The sequence below is a fragment of the Ictidomys tridecemlineatus genome, chromosome 3 (assembly GCF_052094955.1).
Source record: "Ictidomys tridecemlineatus isolate mIctTri1 chromosome 3, mIctTri1.hap1, whole genome shotgun sequence".
Classification (NCBI taxonomy): Eukaryota; Metazoa; Chordata; class Mammalia; order Rodentia; family Sciuridae; genus Ictidomys; species Ictidomys tridecemlineatus.
In genome coordinates this window covers 53,970,584-53,984,987 of record NC_135479.1, presented here as the reverse complement: position 1 = coordinate 53,984,987, position 14,404 = coordinate 53,970,584, and the positions used below count along the sequence as shown (strand labels likewise).

Below are 14,404 nucleotides of genomic sequence, written 5' to 3'. Positions count from 1 at the left end.
CATGATTATTGGGTGCTTGGGATGTGGCTAATGTCGATTTGACTTAATTTAATAGCTTTTCAAATTTGGAGGATGATTTTCAGAAGAGTGGTGAAGACAGTACAGGGAGGCCCTATTATGTTCCTTTTCTTAAAAAAAAATTGGGGGGGGGGGTTCTGGGGATGAAACCCAGAATCTTGAATGAACTAGGTGATCACTCTACCACTGAGCTGCACCCCAGGCCTCCCTGTGTACTCTTTGCTCAGTTTCCCCTGTTAATGTCACCTATGACCCCAATCCACTTGTCAGAATTATGAAATTAACATCACACTTTACTATTCACTCAACATCGGGCCTTATTCAGATTTCATGTTTTTTTCCACTAATTTCCTTTTCCTGGTGTAAGATCCAATCCTGGCCATCGTGTTCCACTTAGATTTTATTCGAACCTGATTTGTCTGAGTTTAAATAGTCAGCCGTGGCAGTGGCAATTCACAGACGATTTTACTAACTATATCCCACAGAGCAAATGCGGAGAGGGAATTCTCTTCTGAGCCTCTGAGCCCGGGATGCGCATTGAACTTGATTTGAGTATTTCTTAAGGATGGAGGGAATATCGTTTTTTAACTGAACTTGTCCCGGCAGGGGGTTTGGGGAGGTGTTTCAGAAAACTGGGTTCAGGATCTGTTTTTTGCCTAGCTATGGGAATGAGTCCAGCCAGAGCTCCAGAGAACCCAGATGAAAGTGCAGAGAGCAGGTGCCTTTGCAGAGGCGCAAGATCAGGGAGGACCTAGCTAGGAGCACCAAGTGCCAGCCAGGAAGATGCACAGACAGACAGCTGTGCTTGTCCTGAGCAGACGCCCTGGGGGAGGGGCTGCAGCACCCAGGCCCTCCCCCTCACCTACACCTTCTGCCCCAGATCAGGAAGCCTTGACCAGCTCACCTGTCACCTTCACGACCACAGCAGGGCCCTCTCTCGTTGCAGAATTAGCAAATGGTCAGGCTCAGAGTGGCTTCCACAGCCCTAAACCAGAGATCCCTGTTGACTTCTGAAGTTGCCCTGGTGTGCAACCCTATTGGTAAGGGGCATGCTTCTTCCTTTCGAAGCTGTGTTCCTGCGGGCTGGGGCTCTAGGGACTCTACAGAGACCTGTTGAACATTTGATGCCCCTGGAGCATAGCCCCAGGTTTGCAACCATTCACAACCACAGGCAAACACGGATTGACGGGTCCATCTTGGGGAGCACAAAAGTCCACGTCTTAGCCAGGGACGACGGTGAGGTCCAGGGAGCCGGACAGAAATTACCACAACAGAAAACTGTTTGGGTAAAACTGTTCCCCGAAATGCACCAGGGTAGACAAACCCTGAATGCTCTGGATGTGAGTGCAATGGAAAGGGGGAACCTACAGGGCCTCCCAGGACACAGTACCAGGGACAAGAGGCATCCGTGGCGCCCAGAACCATCAGAGATGCTGAGCACACAACTGACCCCAAAGCTTTCCTGACTTCGGAGCCTGCGTTCCCACAGCCGCAGCTGTGTTTCCCAAAGTGGGCTCCAGGGCAGTTCTGCTCTACTGCCCCAGATGGGCTCGGTGTCTGCATAGCACCTGGGAGTGCCTGCTGCACATTGATGCTTGTGAGGTTCATGGCGCACATCCATGTGCTTTAAAAGGTCTACTATGTGTCAACGATTTGAATGGGAATCATGCAGGCCTTTGTCCTAAGCGTTTTGGACCAAAGGACCCTAGCCCTGACCTTTACTGCTTAGTATTTGCAAGAAACACCCTGCAGACGTGATGCTCTTGATGACAGCTGGGAGAATGCTCCATTCCACTGTTTTTTATATACGATGATGGGTGGATGGAAGGAAGGAGGGGAGGGAAGGAGAGAGGATGGGTGGAGGGAAGGAAATGCAAAAGGTAGACAAATGCGGAATGCTCCGGAGGTGAGTGTGACGGAAGGGGAATCTGCAAGGCCTCCCAGGACACAGTAGCAGGGGAGCAAGAAATGACAGATGGGTGGATTTCAAGAATCATGGCCTAAGAACTCCAAGGAGGGGTAAGAGGGTGTCAGGGACAGATTTTTTTTTTTTTTTTTTTTTTTGGTATTGGGTTATTCAGGGAACAAGAACCTGAACATTGGGACTTGGAGGATGTTTTATAACAGGGGCTGGGGCTGAAGAGGAGAAGCAGAGCTTCCAGAAGGGGGACTTCTGGGAATCTGGGGTGGCGGAGGTAGCCAGCTCTTTGTTACCTGGTATCTTTGAATAACTTTTTTTTTTTTTTTTTTTGTACTGAGGATGGAACCCGGGGGCACTTTGCCACTGAACCACATCCTCACCCTTTTAGACTTATTTTGAGATAAGATCTGGCTAAGTTGCTTGGAGCCAGGTGCTGAGGGTGCCCTTGAACTTTCCATCCTCCTGTCTCAGCTTCCTGAGTTGCTGGGATTGCAGGTGTGCACCACCGTGCCCAACTTGGAAAAACTTTTCTAATGTTCCTTCTTCCCCCTGTTTTTATTTACTTCCTCCCACCTCGACCTCCTTTTCCTCCTTTCTGCCCAAATATCTGTCCCCTCCTCTCATCTCCCAAGCACTCTCCTGTCTGACAGTCCATGAGGAGCTGTGTGCATGTATATGTGTGCACCTGTGTTTATATTTACTTTTGAAGTTACCAACGTTACTACAGAGAGGTTTTGTTCTCCCTTTTTTAAAACTTAAAAAAGCCTGAATTTGGCATTTTACATTTCTTATATCCCCAATCTAATTATGTTTCTTAGGGTTATGAGTGATCCTTGACCAATCTTACTTCCCCCTCCTGGAGGCCAGAGGTCTCAGAAGCCCCCCACACACACACTCTGGCCTCATTTTCTCTGTGGCTGATGCTTGGTGAGTTAGGATCCCAGAGGATGAGGAATGACAATTATGATCTTCTGGGCCTGCACTGCTCTGATCTCCACCCATCAGCTTTCTGAACGTGCCTGGGAGTGTTTAGAGCGAGATGCAACGAGACAGGTTGTCAGAGGAGAGCCGCTGTGTGGGGAGCAATGGTTGAATGGAAAATTAGCTTTTCTTTCCTGGTAATTGTTTTGACATGAGTAGTAATTAGCCAACAGCTAACAAGACCAGAACTGGAGAGAGAACAAGAGATTGGATTAGGGGCAGGGTGCCCCTGCATTTGGTATTCCCTGGCCATTCTTAGCCTACCCGACTGGGAGCGTGGGGGTGCTGGGCTGGGAGACTGATAGCAGCCTATTCGGGGTGCACTTTGAGGTCCTGTGAAGGGGGCATGTTGGGGTCAGGACAGCCTCTGCCCTCAAGGAGCTAGGAACAACTTAGTTTTCAGGGACTCAGGGTCATCAAAGACAGTAACGTTACCTGCCCGGGTGAAAACGTGTGCGTTTCATTTCCATAGACTGAACTGTGGTTCTGTTTTGCATTATCTTTCTCTGGTCTGAGGATCAGGGTGATGTTGGCTTTGTATAGAGGTTGGGAAGCCAGCCACGTTTCTGCGCTCTGGTACGGTTTGTGCCTGGGTGTTTCTTTCTTGAAAGCCTGAACAAATTTGCCTATAAAACCGTCTGGGTTCAGTGCCTTTGATAGGGAAGTCCTTTTCCAAAGATTTGGCTCTTTAGGGGCATTTCTAGTGTTCCTTGAAACCATGTTGATAATTTGAATCTTATGAAAAATTTGTTTTTTTATTAGCATAGAATTAGAAATCATATGCTCCTCCATTAAAAAAATAAAAAACTCTACTATATTTGTTACTTTTATCTGTTCTGGTTCCCAATTCTGAGCATTTGTGGTCATTCTCAATTTAAGCTGGCTCATTGCCTGTTTTCATTGTGATTCTAACCCCTCCCCGCTGCCCAAACACACCACACACACCAGACACACACACCACATCATACACACACCACATATACACACACCACTCCATATACACACCACACACATATATCACATACACACACACACACACCACACACACACCACACCATATACATACACACCACACACACCAGACACAAGACCACATCATACACACGCCACATATACACACACCACTCCATATACACACCACACACATATATCACATACACCATACACACACACCACACACACACACACCACAACATATACACACACACCACACCATATACATACACACCATATACACCACACACACACACACACCCCATAACATACACACCACACACATATACCACATGCACCACACACACCACACACACCACACACATACACCACACCACATACATCACACACACATACTATACACATACACCACACACACCACACACAGATAAAACACATACATACACCACAGACACCATGCACCACACATACCACACACACCACACACCAAACACACACACCACACACATACACCACACCACACATATTACACACCACACACATTACACACCACACACATTACACACACATACCATACACCTACACCACACAAAGATAACACACATACATACACCATAGACACCACACATACCACACACACCACACACCAAACACACACACCACATACATACACCACACACATACACCACATATCACACACTGCACACATTACACACTGCACACATTACACACATACATACTATATACATATACCACACAAAGATATCACACATACATACACCACACACATAACACCCACACACACCACCCACCCACAGCCAGCGCTGGGTCGCTGATGTCACCCCGTTTCCTCACTCACTAATTCATGTTGATATTCTTTTGTTTTATTCTTTTGTTTGGCCTTTTATACTTTACTAAAATCTGAAGTTGAATGTTCAGTCCATTGATGTTGATTCCTTTGGGCTTGGTGATGAAATAATTCAGGCTCTGGACCTTCCTCCCGAGGATGACGCAGGCTTTGTCCCGCTGGTATTCATGTTTTTCCTCATCATTTTCTACATTTTGCATACTAACAGTCTTCCATTCTCTTTCCACCTGACGTCACTTATGAGGACATTTTCTTAATTTTCCAGGTGTGTGGGAGTTGGGAGATTGGGAACTTTGTATATCTCTTTCTTTTTTGATTATTAATATCTACTTTTATTGATTTCTGATCAAAGAATGCGGCCTGTGTTCTCTATGCCTTTGATCATTTATTGACAGTTTATTTGTGGCTTACCTATGGCCAACATTGTGAGTATTCCGTGGCTACTTGGAAAAAGATGCCATCTTTTTTACAGGGTCTGCTGTTTATACGTCTACTTCAGTCTTTTAAGTTAAATTATTTGGATCTTACTTCTTCTTATTCTTGTTTATTCTTCAATCCCGGACTGAGAGCAGTGTCCTGAGGTTCTCTCCTGTTGTCTTGGAACTTTCTAGCGTGTGTGTCTTACCCCTGTGGGCTCCATGCTGTTGGATTAGTGAAATCTCTCCAGTGTGATGGGATGGAGTTCTCATGGATCCAGAGCCTCCCTGGCATAGCTTTAGGCCCACCTGAGCAGAGTCCCCCAGTATCCTTGGCACCCCTCTGGAGCCCTGGCCTCCTCTTCTTAAACTGCCTTTTCACCTGGGTTAATATGATTGGCATTGGGCCATTCTCCTGAGGGGCATGGATGTGGATGAGGCCAAGCTGGCCACATGAATGGATTCTTCTTCCCCAAGCCACTGCACTAGGACCGTGCTCTGTACCAGTTTTCTCTTTTCTTGGTGTGTGCGTGCCCACCCTTCAGAACATGGACAGACCCTGTGGATGGGGGAGAAGCCAGCGGCCCACCAGCACCCTGCCTTGCTAGCAGAGGGCTCTGGATTTTCACTGCCAGCTTAGAGAGTGGGAAGGGTTCCTCCTGACACGGTCCTCACCATCCTAGTACCCATGGTTTCCTTCCAGCCCTGGCTGCTCCATATTGCAGGTTCTGCTTGGAACCAGAAATATTTTAAATTAGGGATTTTTTTTAATTGGAATATTTGCATATATATAATGAGATATCATGGGGATGGGATCCAAGTCTAAACACAGAATTCATTTATGTTTCATACTCACCTTATACACATAGCCAGAAGGTCATTTTATACACTATTTTTCATAATTTTGTGCATGGCACAAATTTCATGGGGTGGAATTTTCCACTCAGTGCATCACGTGGGCACCCTAGTAGGCATTTTGGATTCTGGATTTTTGTATTAGGGATGTGCAACCTGGAGTCAATGTTAGTGACTCTTAGCCATTTTCTCCTTGACTTCCTGCCGTACTGAAGAGCTTTCCCAAAAAGAATTATGACACCAGTTATATATCTTGGGACATCAGTGGGTATGTCTTCCTCCATTCTGACCTGCACTATCTATATGTGTTGGTGCTAGTTCCAATCCCAGGACGTAAGGCTGGCTGGCTTTCCTGGTCTCCAGAGGTTGTTCAAACTGGTGGTACACGGGGATTAAATTCAGGGACAAAAGCACATCCCTCCCGGTCATCCTCATCTCTCTCTATTCTGTTTTAATGAAGTACTTCATTACCCACGGATATCTCTTTTGCAATTACCGCCTCATGGGACTGTCAACATCAGAAAAGTAGTTTTGGAGACTCAGTAGAATTACCCTCTAAGCTCATGTAACTGTAGCCAGGAGAGAGCCACACCGCCTCTGGGAACTGTGACTATCTGGGTCCCAGTGCCAACTCGGGATGTCAGGATCATGCAGCAGCATGGAGGGCCCGAAGCTGGCCAAGCGTTGATGCCACAGAGATCAGACACTACAAACCAGGGCTCCCTTGCCCCCACTTGGAGAGCAGGTTTATCCACACACATTGGAATAATGAGAAGTGTCCCCCAAGAGGCATATGTCCGTAGCGGGTAGAATTTTAGAGCCTCTGATTATTTTAATTTTAGCAATAACAAGATTTGAGAATGTCTATATATGATCACCCAGCTAGTAATTGGCAGAGCCAAATTTCATGCCATCCAGTCGATCTAGTTATCATTCCGTCCCAGGGGTTGAGCATCCCTGGCCCCCAAATCTAAACTCAGAACCTTTTTGAACATCCCAAGACTTCTGGATGTTGGAACTTTTCATATTTTGAATTTTGAGGGTTAAGGATGCTCAACCAAGGTTGAGGCAGGGAGATCTCGAGTTCAAAGCCAGCCTCGGCAACAGGGAGGCGCTAAGCAACTCAGAGAGACTCTGTCTCTAAATAAAATACAAAAAAAAAAAAAAAAGGGCTGGGCATGTGGCTCAGGGGTTGAGTGCCCTGAATTCAATCCCTAGTACCTCCCCACGCCCCCGCCCCCCATAAAAAAGGATGCTCAACCAGTGTCTAAAGTCTATGCAAGTATTTCAAAACCCCAAATCCTTCTGGTCCAAGCATTGCAGATCAGGGTTACCCAATCTGTACCTACATCACACTGTTCTGAGGGTGGAGAAGTTCTTTAGAGAGAAAGGCAAGATATTGTAGGAAGGTGACGAAGGGGCCAGCTGACTCCACAGAGAGAAAGATGTGACCTTTGACCAGAACCCAGGACCGCAGCTGATTGGTGGCCTCGGCCACTGGACTCTATGACCTCGCCTCTTGTTAAACACCCTCCTGAAAAGAAAATTTCGCCCCCCCCCCTGACCATTCAGTCACTCAGGTGCCATGGATCAGACAGAAGTTTCCTAGCCATTTCCAGCTCCGCAGCTAACCATGAGATCCTGAGAGACCATCTTAGCCATGTGAGGGCCTCTCAGAACCCAGGGAGTGGTGGGAGAAGGGACTGGAATGGCCAAAAGTCGGAGGTGCCTCTTTGTGGCCCCCTCACAGCATCTGAGCCGTGTCTCTGTCCCCGCAGTGAATGGATACCACGCATCAGGGACCCCAGCGCACCCTCCAGAGACTGCCCACATGAGTCTCCGAAAATCCACCGGTGATTCCCAGGTAAGGGGTCCCGTTGAGGGAGGCCTAGGAAGGGGCCCAGGAAGGGTTCCTTGAGAGGGGCATGTCCATGGGAGTCCATGGCTCCAGCCCAGTTGGAACTCCTAGGTGGAAAGTGCCTGGTACATCCGGGGTATTCTAGAGTTTCCTGATGGGCAGAGGGTTGGATCGTGGGAGTCTGTTTTCTAGACCGTGAGGGTGGTTTGGAAGAGGGGGTGATAGGGATCTAACTGTCAGGACAGAGGGCTCCATTCTGCTGGCTGCATTCTTTGACACATACAGCCCAGGTTTCTCTTCACTTTTAGAGTATGGACAGGCGAGTCATTCCCCCCTTTCCATCCCTGACTTATCTCTCCCACCCCCAGAGGTTACCCACAATGGAGCTGATGAGTGCCATTCCATCATCTCACTTGCTGAGCCGTCGTAGAGATAGCTAGAGGGCGGAAAGCATTGGCAGTGTTTCACAATCCCCAAACCACTTTCTCATTCTCTGTCTCGGTGGACCCTTGTACAAGGGCACGAGGTAGATGTCGGTACCATTCCCACGGTGTATGAGACCACGGAGGCGCAGACCGGTGAAGTGACTTGTGCAGGCTCAGGCGGTGACTCAGGTCAGACTTGGACCTGAAACCCTGTCCGTGGTTTCCCCGGTGGTTCTAAAGCTGCTCTAAGAGGCTGAGGGTTAGTCTTAACTTTGTCTACCCAAAAGTTATCAAAAGAAGAGGTTTTCAGTGAACCTTCCAAATTCCACCAGGCTTTTCTTTTTTTTTTTTTTCTTTTGGAATTAAAATGCTAGAACCCAGGGGTGGTGACAATGCTGATGACTGAGGATGATTATGATGATAACATTGCTGATATTGACAAGAACAAGAGCTGCTTATTCAGTGGCTTCAAGGTACCAGCCAGTGGAAAAAAAAAAAAAAAAAAAACCTTGTGTTCTCCTGGTCCCATCAATTAAAATGTGACACTCCTACACAGGCAAGAGTGTTAATTTTGGGAAAATCATTAAGTCATTCTCAAGAGGCTGAGCGTTGGCTGGGTTCAGGTTCGGTTGAGTTAGCTCTGGCAGAGAATTTGGACAGGTCAGGACTTCTTAAATTGGGAATGATGTCTGAGTCTTCTGGGGCCTCTTGTTAAAAATATAGATTCTGATCCAAGAAGTCTGGGATAGGGCAGGTATTTTCAGCCATCCCCCAGGCAATGCTGATGCTGCTGGGGACTGAGCCTGATTAGTAGGGATCTAGGCTTAGTCAGTAGTACACAGAGATGTGTCTGTCCTGCTCACCCCCCTGCTCATAACACCTGGATTTGTGTGTTTGCTGCTGAGTTCCCAAATAGCCTCCCCCAACACTCTGTCAGTCGGCTGTAAGGGAAACTCACTTGTCATCTGATTTGCAAGTGTTTTCTGAAGAAATCAGACTAAGTTCTGCTTGTAGGTTTTTTCAATTTCATTTTTTCTTTTTGTTTTGTTTTTGGTACTGAGGATTGAACCCAGGGGTGCTTAACCACTGAACCACATCCGCAGCCCTTTTTATTTTTTAAAATTTGAGACAGAATCTTGCTCAAGTTGCTCAGGGCCTCACTAAATTGCTGAGGCTGGCTTTGAACTTGTCATCCTCCGGCCTCAGCGTCTTAAATTGCTGGAATTATAAGTGTGCCACCACCACACCTGGCTGCTTATAGTTTAATTGCAAGAAAAAAAAAAAAAACACTGGTGCTACCCTGAGCATCATCAGGAAGAACATTGGAAACAGCTCCTCCTTCTTCCTTCCCTATGCTACGAAGTTGTTACTCAACCATTTCAGAAAATGTTGACTGGCATAACTAATTTATAACTCAGAATCTGATTTCATAGTGTGAATCATAAGCCTTTGACATAGGCATTTCTCTTCCAGAGTCTGTTCTCGGAATATATTCAGGGATTCTGATTTAGGCTTCAAGTTGTTCTCTCGAGCACTATTTATAGCCCTGTAACATTGGACCCGACCTAATTGTCCAGCAAGAGGAGATGGGGAAATGGATTGTTATCCTTGACATCCAACCAGCCAGGGATACTGTGCAGCCATTCAAAAAGCATTCTTCTAAGGAAGATTCAATGATTGGTGGAAATGCTCACAACTTAACATCAAGTAGGAAGAGCAGAACACAAGTAATATATATTATTAGTCTTATTTGTAGGAAGAAAACCGACACTTAGGTGAAGAAAAACCAGGAAAAGAAAAGAAACCAGAACATTTATGATGGTTTTATCTGCATCTAAGACCATGGGAACATTTGGTGACATTAGGGAGACTTTTTTTTGTTACAGGTAGGGACTGGGTGCTAATGGAATCTAGTGAGTAGATGCAGGGACATTGCTAAATAACCCAAAGTGCACAGGATAGCTCCCCACAGCAAAAGATCACCCAGGATGAAAATACAAGTTATGCTGAATTTGCAAAGCCTTATCAAAAATCATGGGTAATTTTTACTCTCGTTACATTTTTAACTATGTCTCAAATTTCTTAAAATGAAAACATTTTATTTTTATAGAAGACATTATAGGCTTTTGTTTTTGTAGTACTGGGGATTGAACTCAGTCACTTTACCACTGAACTACATGCCCAACTGTTCCTTTACTTTTTGAGACAGGATTTCCCTGTCCTCACTGCCCCGGAACTTGTGATCCTCCTGCCTCAGCCTCCCGAGTCACTGGGATTGCAGGCATGCGCCTCTGCATCTGTCTTACTACAGTGTTCTATTATAAAACATAAAAGCAGAAAGGGAGATACTAGTATCAGGGATTCAGTTCTTTTAGGCTGTGACAGGGTAACATTTGGATATGAAAGCTACTACTGTTTGTCCTAATTTGTGATCCTACAGAGTTGATTATCCAAAAAGGTGCTAAAGGCTGAACATAAAATTTTAAGGTTTGGTTTTTGCAGATGGCACTGCCAACAATGGATCCCTAAGTATACCGTCTCATCTAGCATGCAGGCTGATTCACTCACACCACCCCAGGCTGTCAATCATAACTCGTAACAACTACACTCAATTATTGAAACATGCATCAATGAATCAACAAAGGAACACATGCCCATTTAAAAGGCAGGGTGTGGGGTATATAGAATAGTTTGTTCAAGGTTACAGAGCTCAAACTAACAAACCCCAGAAAGTGTTGTGTTCACTTTTCTGTCACCTGCTAATTGCCCCTCACTGAGCCGGCTAATGGAGATTAGCATGCTGAGGGGAGGAGGGCATACCAAATTTTCATGGAAACCAGGAGTGTGTACGCACCATGCCCTGTCATGAGTAGATCCTATGGCTGAGAGCCTCAGTGGTTCTTGAGGGTCCTGCCTCTTCCTATGCCCAGCCTGGGCCCACCTGCATGGGTGGGCACAGGTGGTGGTGGTGATCTGGTGCCACCCAGTGGAGAGTTTCAGTAATGCAACTCTATAGCAGTGCACGGAAGATAAATGGAGATCTCCTGACTGGGAGGAGGGGAGAGGGATGAAAGGGTAATAGTCTTGCCAGCCTTTGCCCACTCGTGGACAGGTCCTTTGGTGATCCATTTCTCAGTTGTTCTGACTTGCCATGAACTTCCCCAGGAAGAGCGAGGGAAAAAAGAGAATGGGACTTGGGACGTGGACACTGAAGGGACCCATTGAAGACTGGAGTTTAAGGTGGGGGGGTGCTGCATGTCTGCCATGCCCCGCCTCCCCGCCAGTTTGGTGCCACTTGTTCCACCGAGCATTTACATCTTTGCCAGTCACTGAGACACAGAAGGATGTGGCGTTTGCCCTTATGAAATGGGAGTCTGTAGATTTTATAATGATCATGTGATTTCAACTGTGATAAGGGCTGGAGGAAATGGATGCTAGGTGGTGCGTGGGTGGGTGTGGGGGGACATCAGGCATGGAGAAAAGGTACTTGGTTGAAGACTGAAGTATGAGCTCAGCTTGGCTCGGCAAAGTGATGGGGTTAGGACCCAAGCAGGAGGACCCCAAAGATTATTTGTAGGGAGTGGGAACAGACTGTCAAGACATCTGGAACAGGGTCTTGCTGAGTCACTTGTGAATGGCCCACTGTGTTCAGCAGGCAATTTGCATATGCCACACCCGTCAGTTCTTAGGGTGACCCAAGAGCTGCCCAGGTGCAGTCAGGACACCATACTGGGGAGGGGTTTTAAAAATAAATGGAAAGGAATTCTCTGGAATTACAAAGAAATTTTTAAACAGATATTTATTAAGGGAATTTGCACACTTTTGCACCAATGGAGGTTACACTCTGATAAATTCCCACTTACCTACCCTTTAGCTTCAGCGATTGCTGGTGCTTGGCTTGTCTTATTAACCTCATGTCATTTATGCTCCCTTCTGCACCCCTGATGCCTCTCCCCCAACTTTTAAAGCAAATTCCTGGCATATTGTTTTAAATAAAAAACATTTCAAAATGTATCTCGAACAGGAAAGACAACGTAATGCCATTATAACATCTAAGGAAGTATAAATTTGTGTACGAAGCCTGTACATAAATTCTTTAGTTGTTCCCAGAAGGCTTTTCTAGTGTACTCTTCTCCCCAGTCCAGGATCCATTCAGGTTTCACATGTGGGCATATTGGCTGCCCTCTCTTTAGCCCGTCTCTGTCTCTGTTTCTCTCTGCGTCTCACAAACAGCTTTGTCGGGATATAATTTACAGTATAATGCACTTATATTGTTATTAATATTAGTATTTTGGTACTGAAGATTTAACCCAGGGATACTTTATCACTGACCCAGGTCCCCAGTCCTTTTTTTTAAAATTTTTTTTTTATTTTGAGATAGGGTCTTGCTAACTTCTGAGGCTGACCTTGAACTTGTGATCCTCCTGCCTCAGCCTCCTGAGTCGCTGGGATTACAGGCATGCGTCAATGAACCCGGCTACAATTCACCCATTTAAAAACGTATAATCTGGTGGACTTTTTTTTTCACGTATTTACAGAGCTATACAACCATAATCACATAATCACAATGAATCTTAGAACATCTTCATCATCCCAAAGAGCATTCCCCCCCCCCCCAAGCCTTAGGCAACCACTGTTCTACCTTCCGTCTCTGTGGATGTTCCTGTCCTGGACATTTCGCATACACGGAATCATGCTGTTTACAATCCCAAGTTGCTGTCTTCTTTCACTCTTGGTGTGTTCCAGGGAGGTCTGTGTTGTAGCACAGGTCAGACCTTCATTCCTATGGCTGGATGATACCCCTCGTAGAGCGAGACCATTTTATCTATATCCTCCCTTTAATCTCTCTTCATCTAGGTGGGTCGCTCACACGGTTTGGGTTTTGTTTTTTTTTTTTTTCCTTTTGTCTTTTCCCACATTGGCTTTCAGTCTATTTTTTGAAGAGTCCAGGTCAGTTGGCTCACAGAATGACCTACATTCCTGATCTAATTGTCTTTTGCTTTAGAGATCCAGGTTAGGCGGTTTGGACGAGGGAGCCACCAAGTAGGGCACACTGAGTTCTTATTACATCTTACAGGGAGGGAGGCACCGCCTAGGCTTGCAACCCCGATGGACAGGCTGAGTTTGAGCTCTTGGTTAGCATGGTGAGGACCAGACTTCCCTTTCTAAATATGGCAATAATCTGTGGGGTGATACATAGTCACTGTCCTGTTCCCCAACTCTCTTCTCCCCCCAGGGCTTTGAACCTCTGCAGCGATTCTGGCTTTAACCCCTTTTGACATTGGGGTTTCCACATGGTGATCTTATTCCCTGTGATTTTGATTGGCACTCTTCTGAATGAAGGTTCCTTCCTCCCACTTTGGAGTTAGCATTGAAATCATTCATATTTCTGCTCAAAGGGGGGCCCAAACGTGGCCTGTGGGAGCCCCTTTCAGCTGGCTCCCGTGTCCCTTTGCTTTATCTTTGTGGATTTTCTTACCTCCTTGCACAATAAAATGTTCTAGGTCTACCTTGCATTTGGAATTAGTCACTTTTCCAAGAAACTGGGGGTTCATTCTGGAAATGGTATTTAGAATCCAAATTGCAGCTGGTGAGTGTTTTCACTGTGGTGAGGAGTCATTCCTCTGGGTCCTTTCCATGGCGTACTACAAGATGGGGGTGTGTAGATATGATGTGCATGAGTGTGTGTGTGTACGCACATCCACGATGATGCATGTATGTGACGTGTGTGAAGTTGGAATGAATAGTCCCAGGTCATCAGGGGCAAACGCAGAGCCTGGTATGGCCTAGGGCATCCCCTGATACCTGATTCACACTGGTTTTAGCGATACACAGCTGATAGGGCAGAAATCAGGGGAGATACTGACTCCCACACTTAGATGCATGATTTGTATTCCTGTCCCGGCCCAAGTTATAAAGGAGGAGGTGACCCATCTCATTCCACAGAGTCTTATACAGGTGATCCCAAAGTAAATGCTCATGCATGATGGAGGTCTCTGTCGGCACCCCACCCCCACCCCCCACCGCAAGGGCTTTTGGAAAATAAGATGCTGTCTCAGGTCTCAAAGCAGAGAGATGGCGGAAAATAGAGGAAAGAATTATGCAGGC

The 14,404-nt window shown here is 46.3% G+C and overlaps 1 protein-coding gene across 10 annotated transcripts in view; it reads left to right on the top strand.

Moving 5' to 3' along the window:
- Gas7 (growth arrest specific 7) overlaps positions 1 to 14,404 on the top strand; it is a 226,809-nt gene that overhangs the window by 174,017 nt on the left and 38,388 nt on the right. For 5 of the 10 annotated variants that reach the window (XM_078042882.1, XM_078042887.1, XM_078042885.1 and 2 more), the window contains one exon: positions 7,792 to 7,877. The exons of the other annotated variants lie outside the window; for them this stretch is intronic. In XM_078042882.1, coding sequence (XP_077899008.1) covers positions 7,792 to 7,877 — 86 coding nt within the window. The remainder of the gene's footprint in view (positions 1 to 7,791; positions 7,878 to 14,404) is intronic. 10 annotated transcript variants of the gene reach the window in all.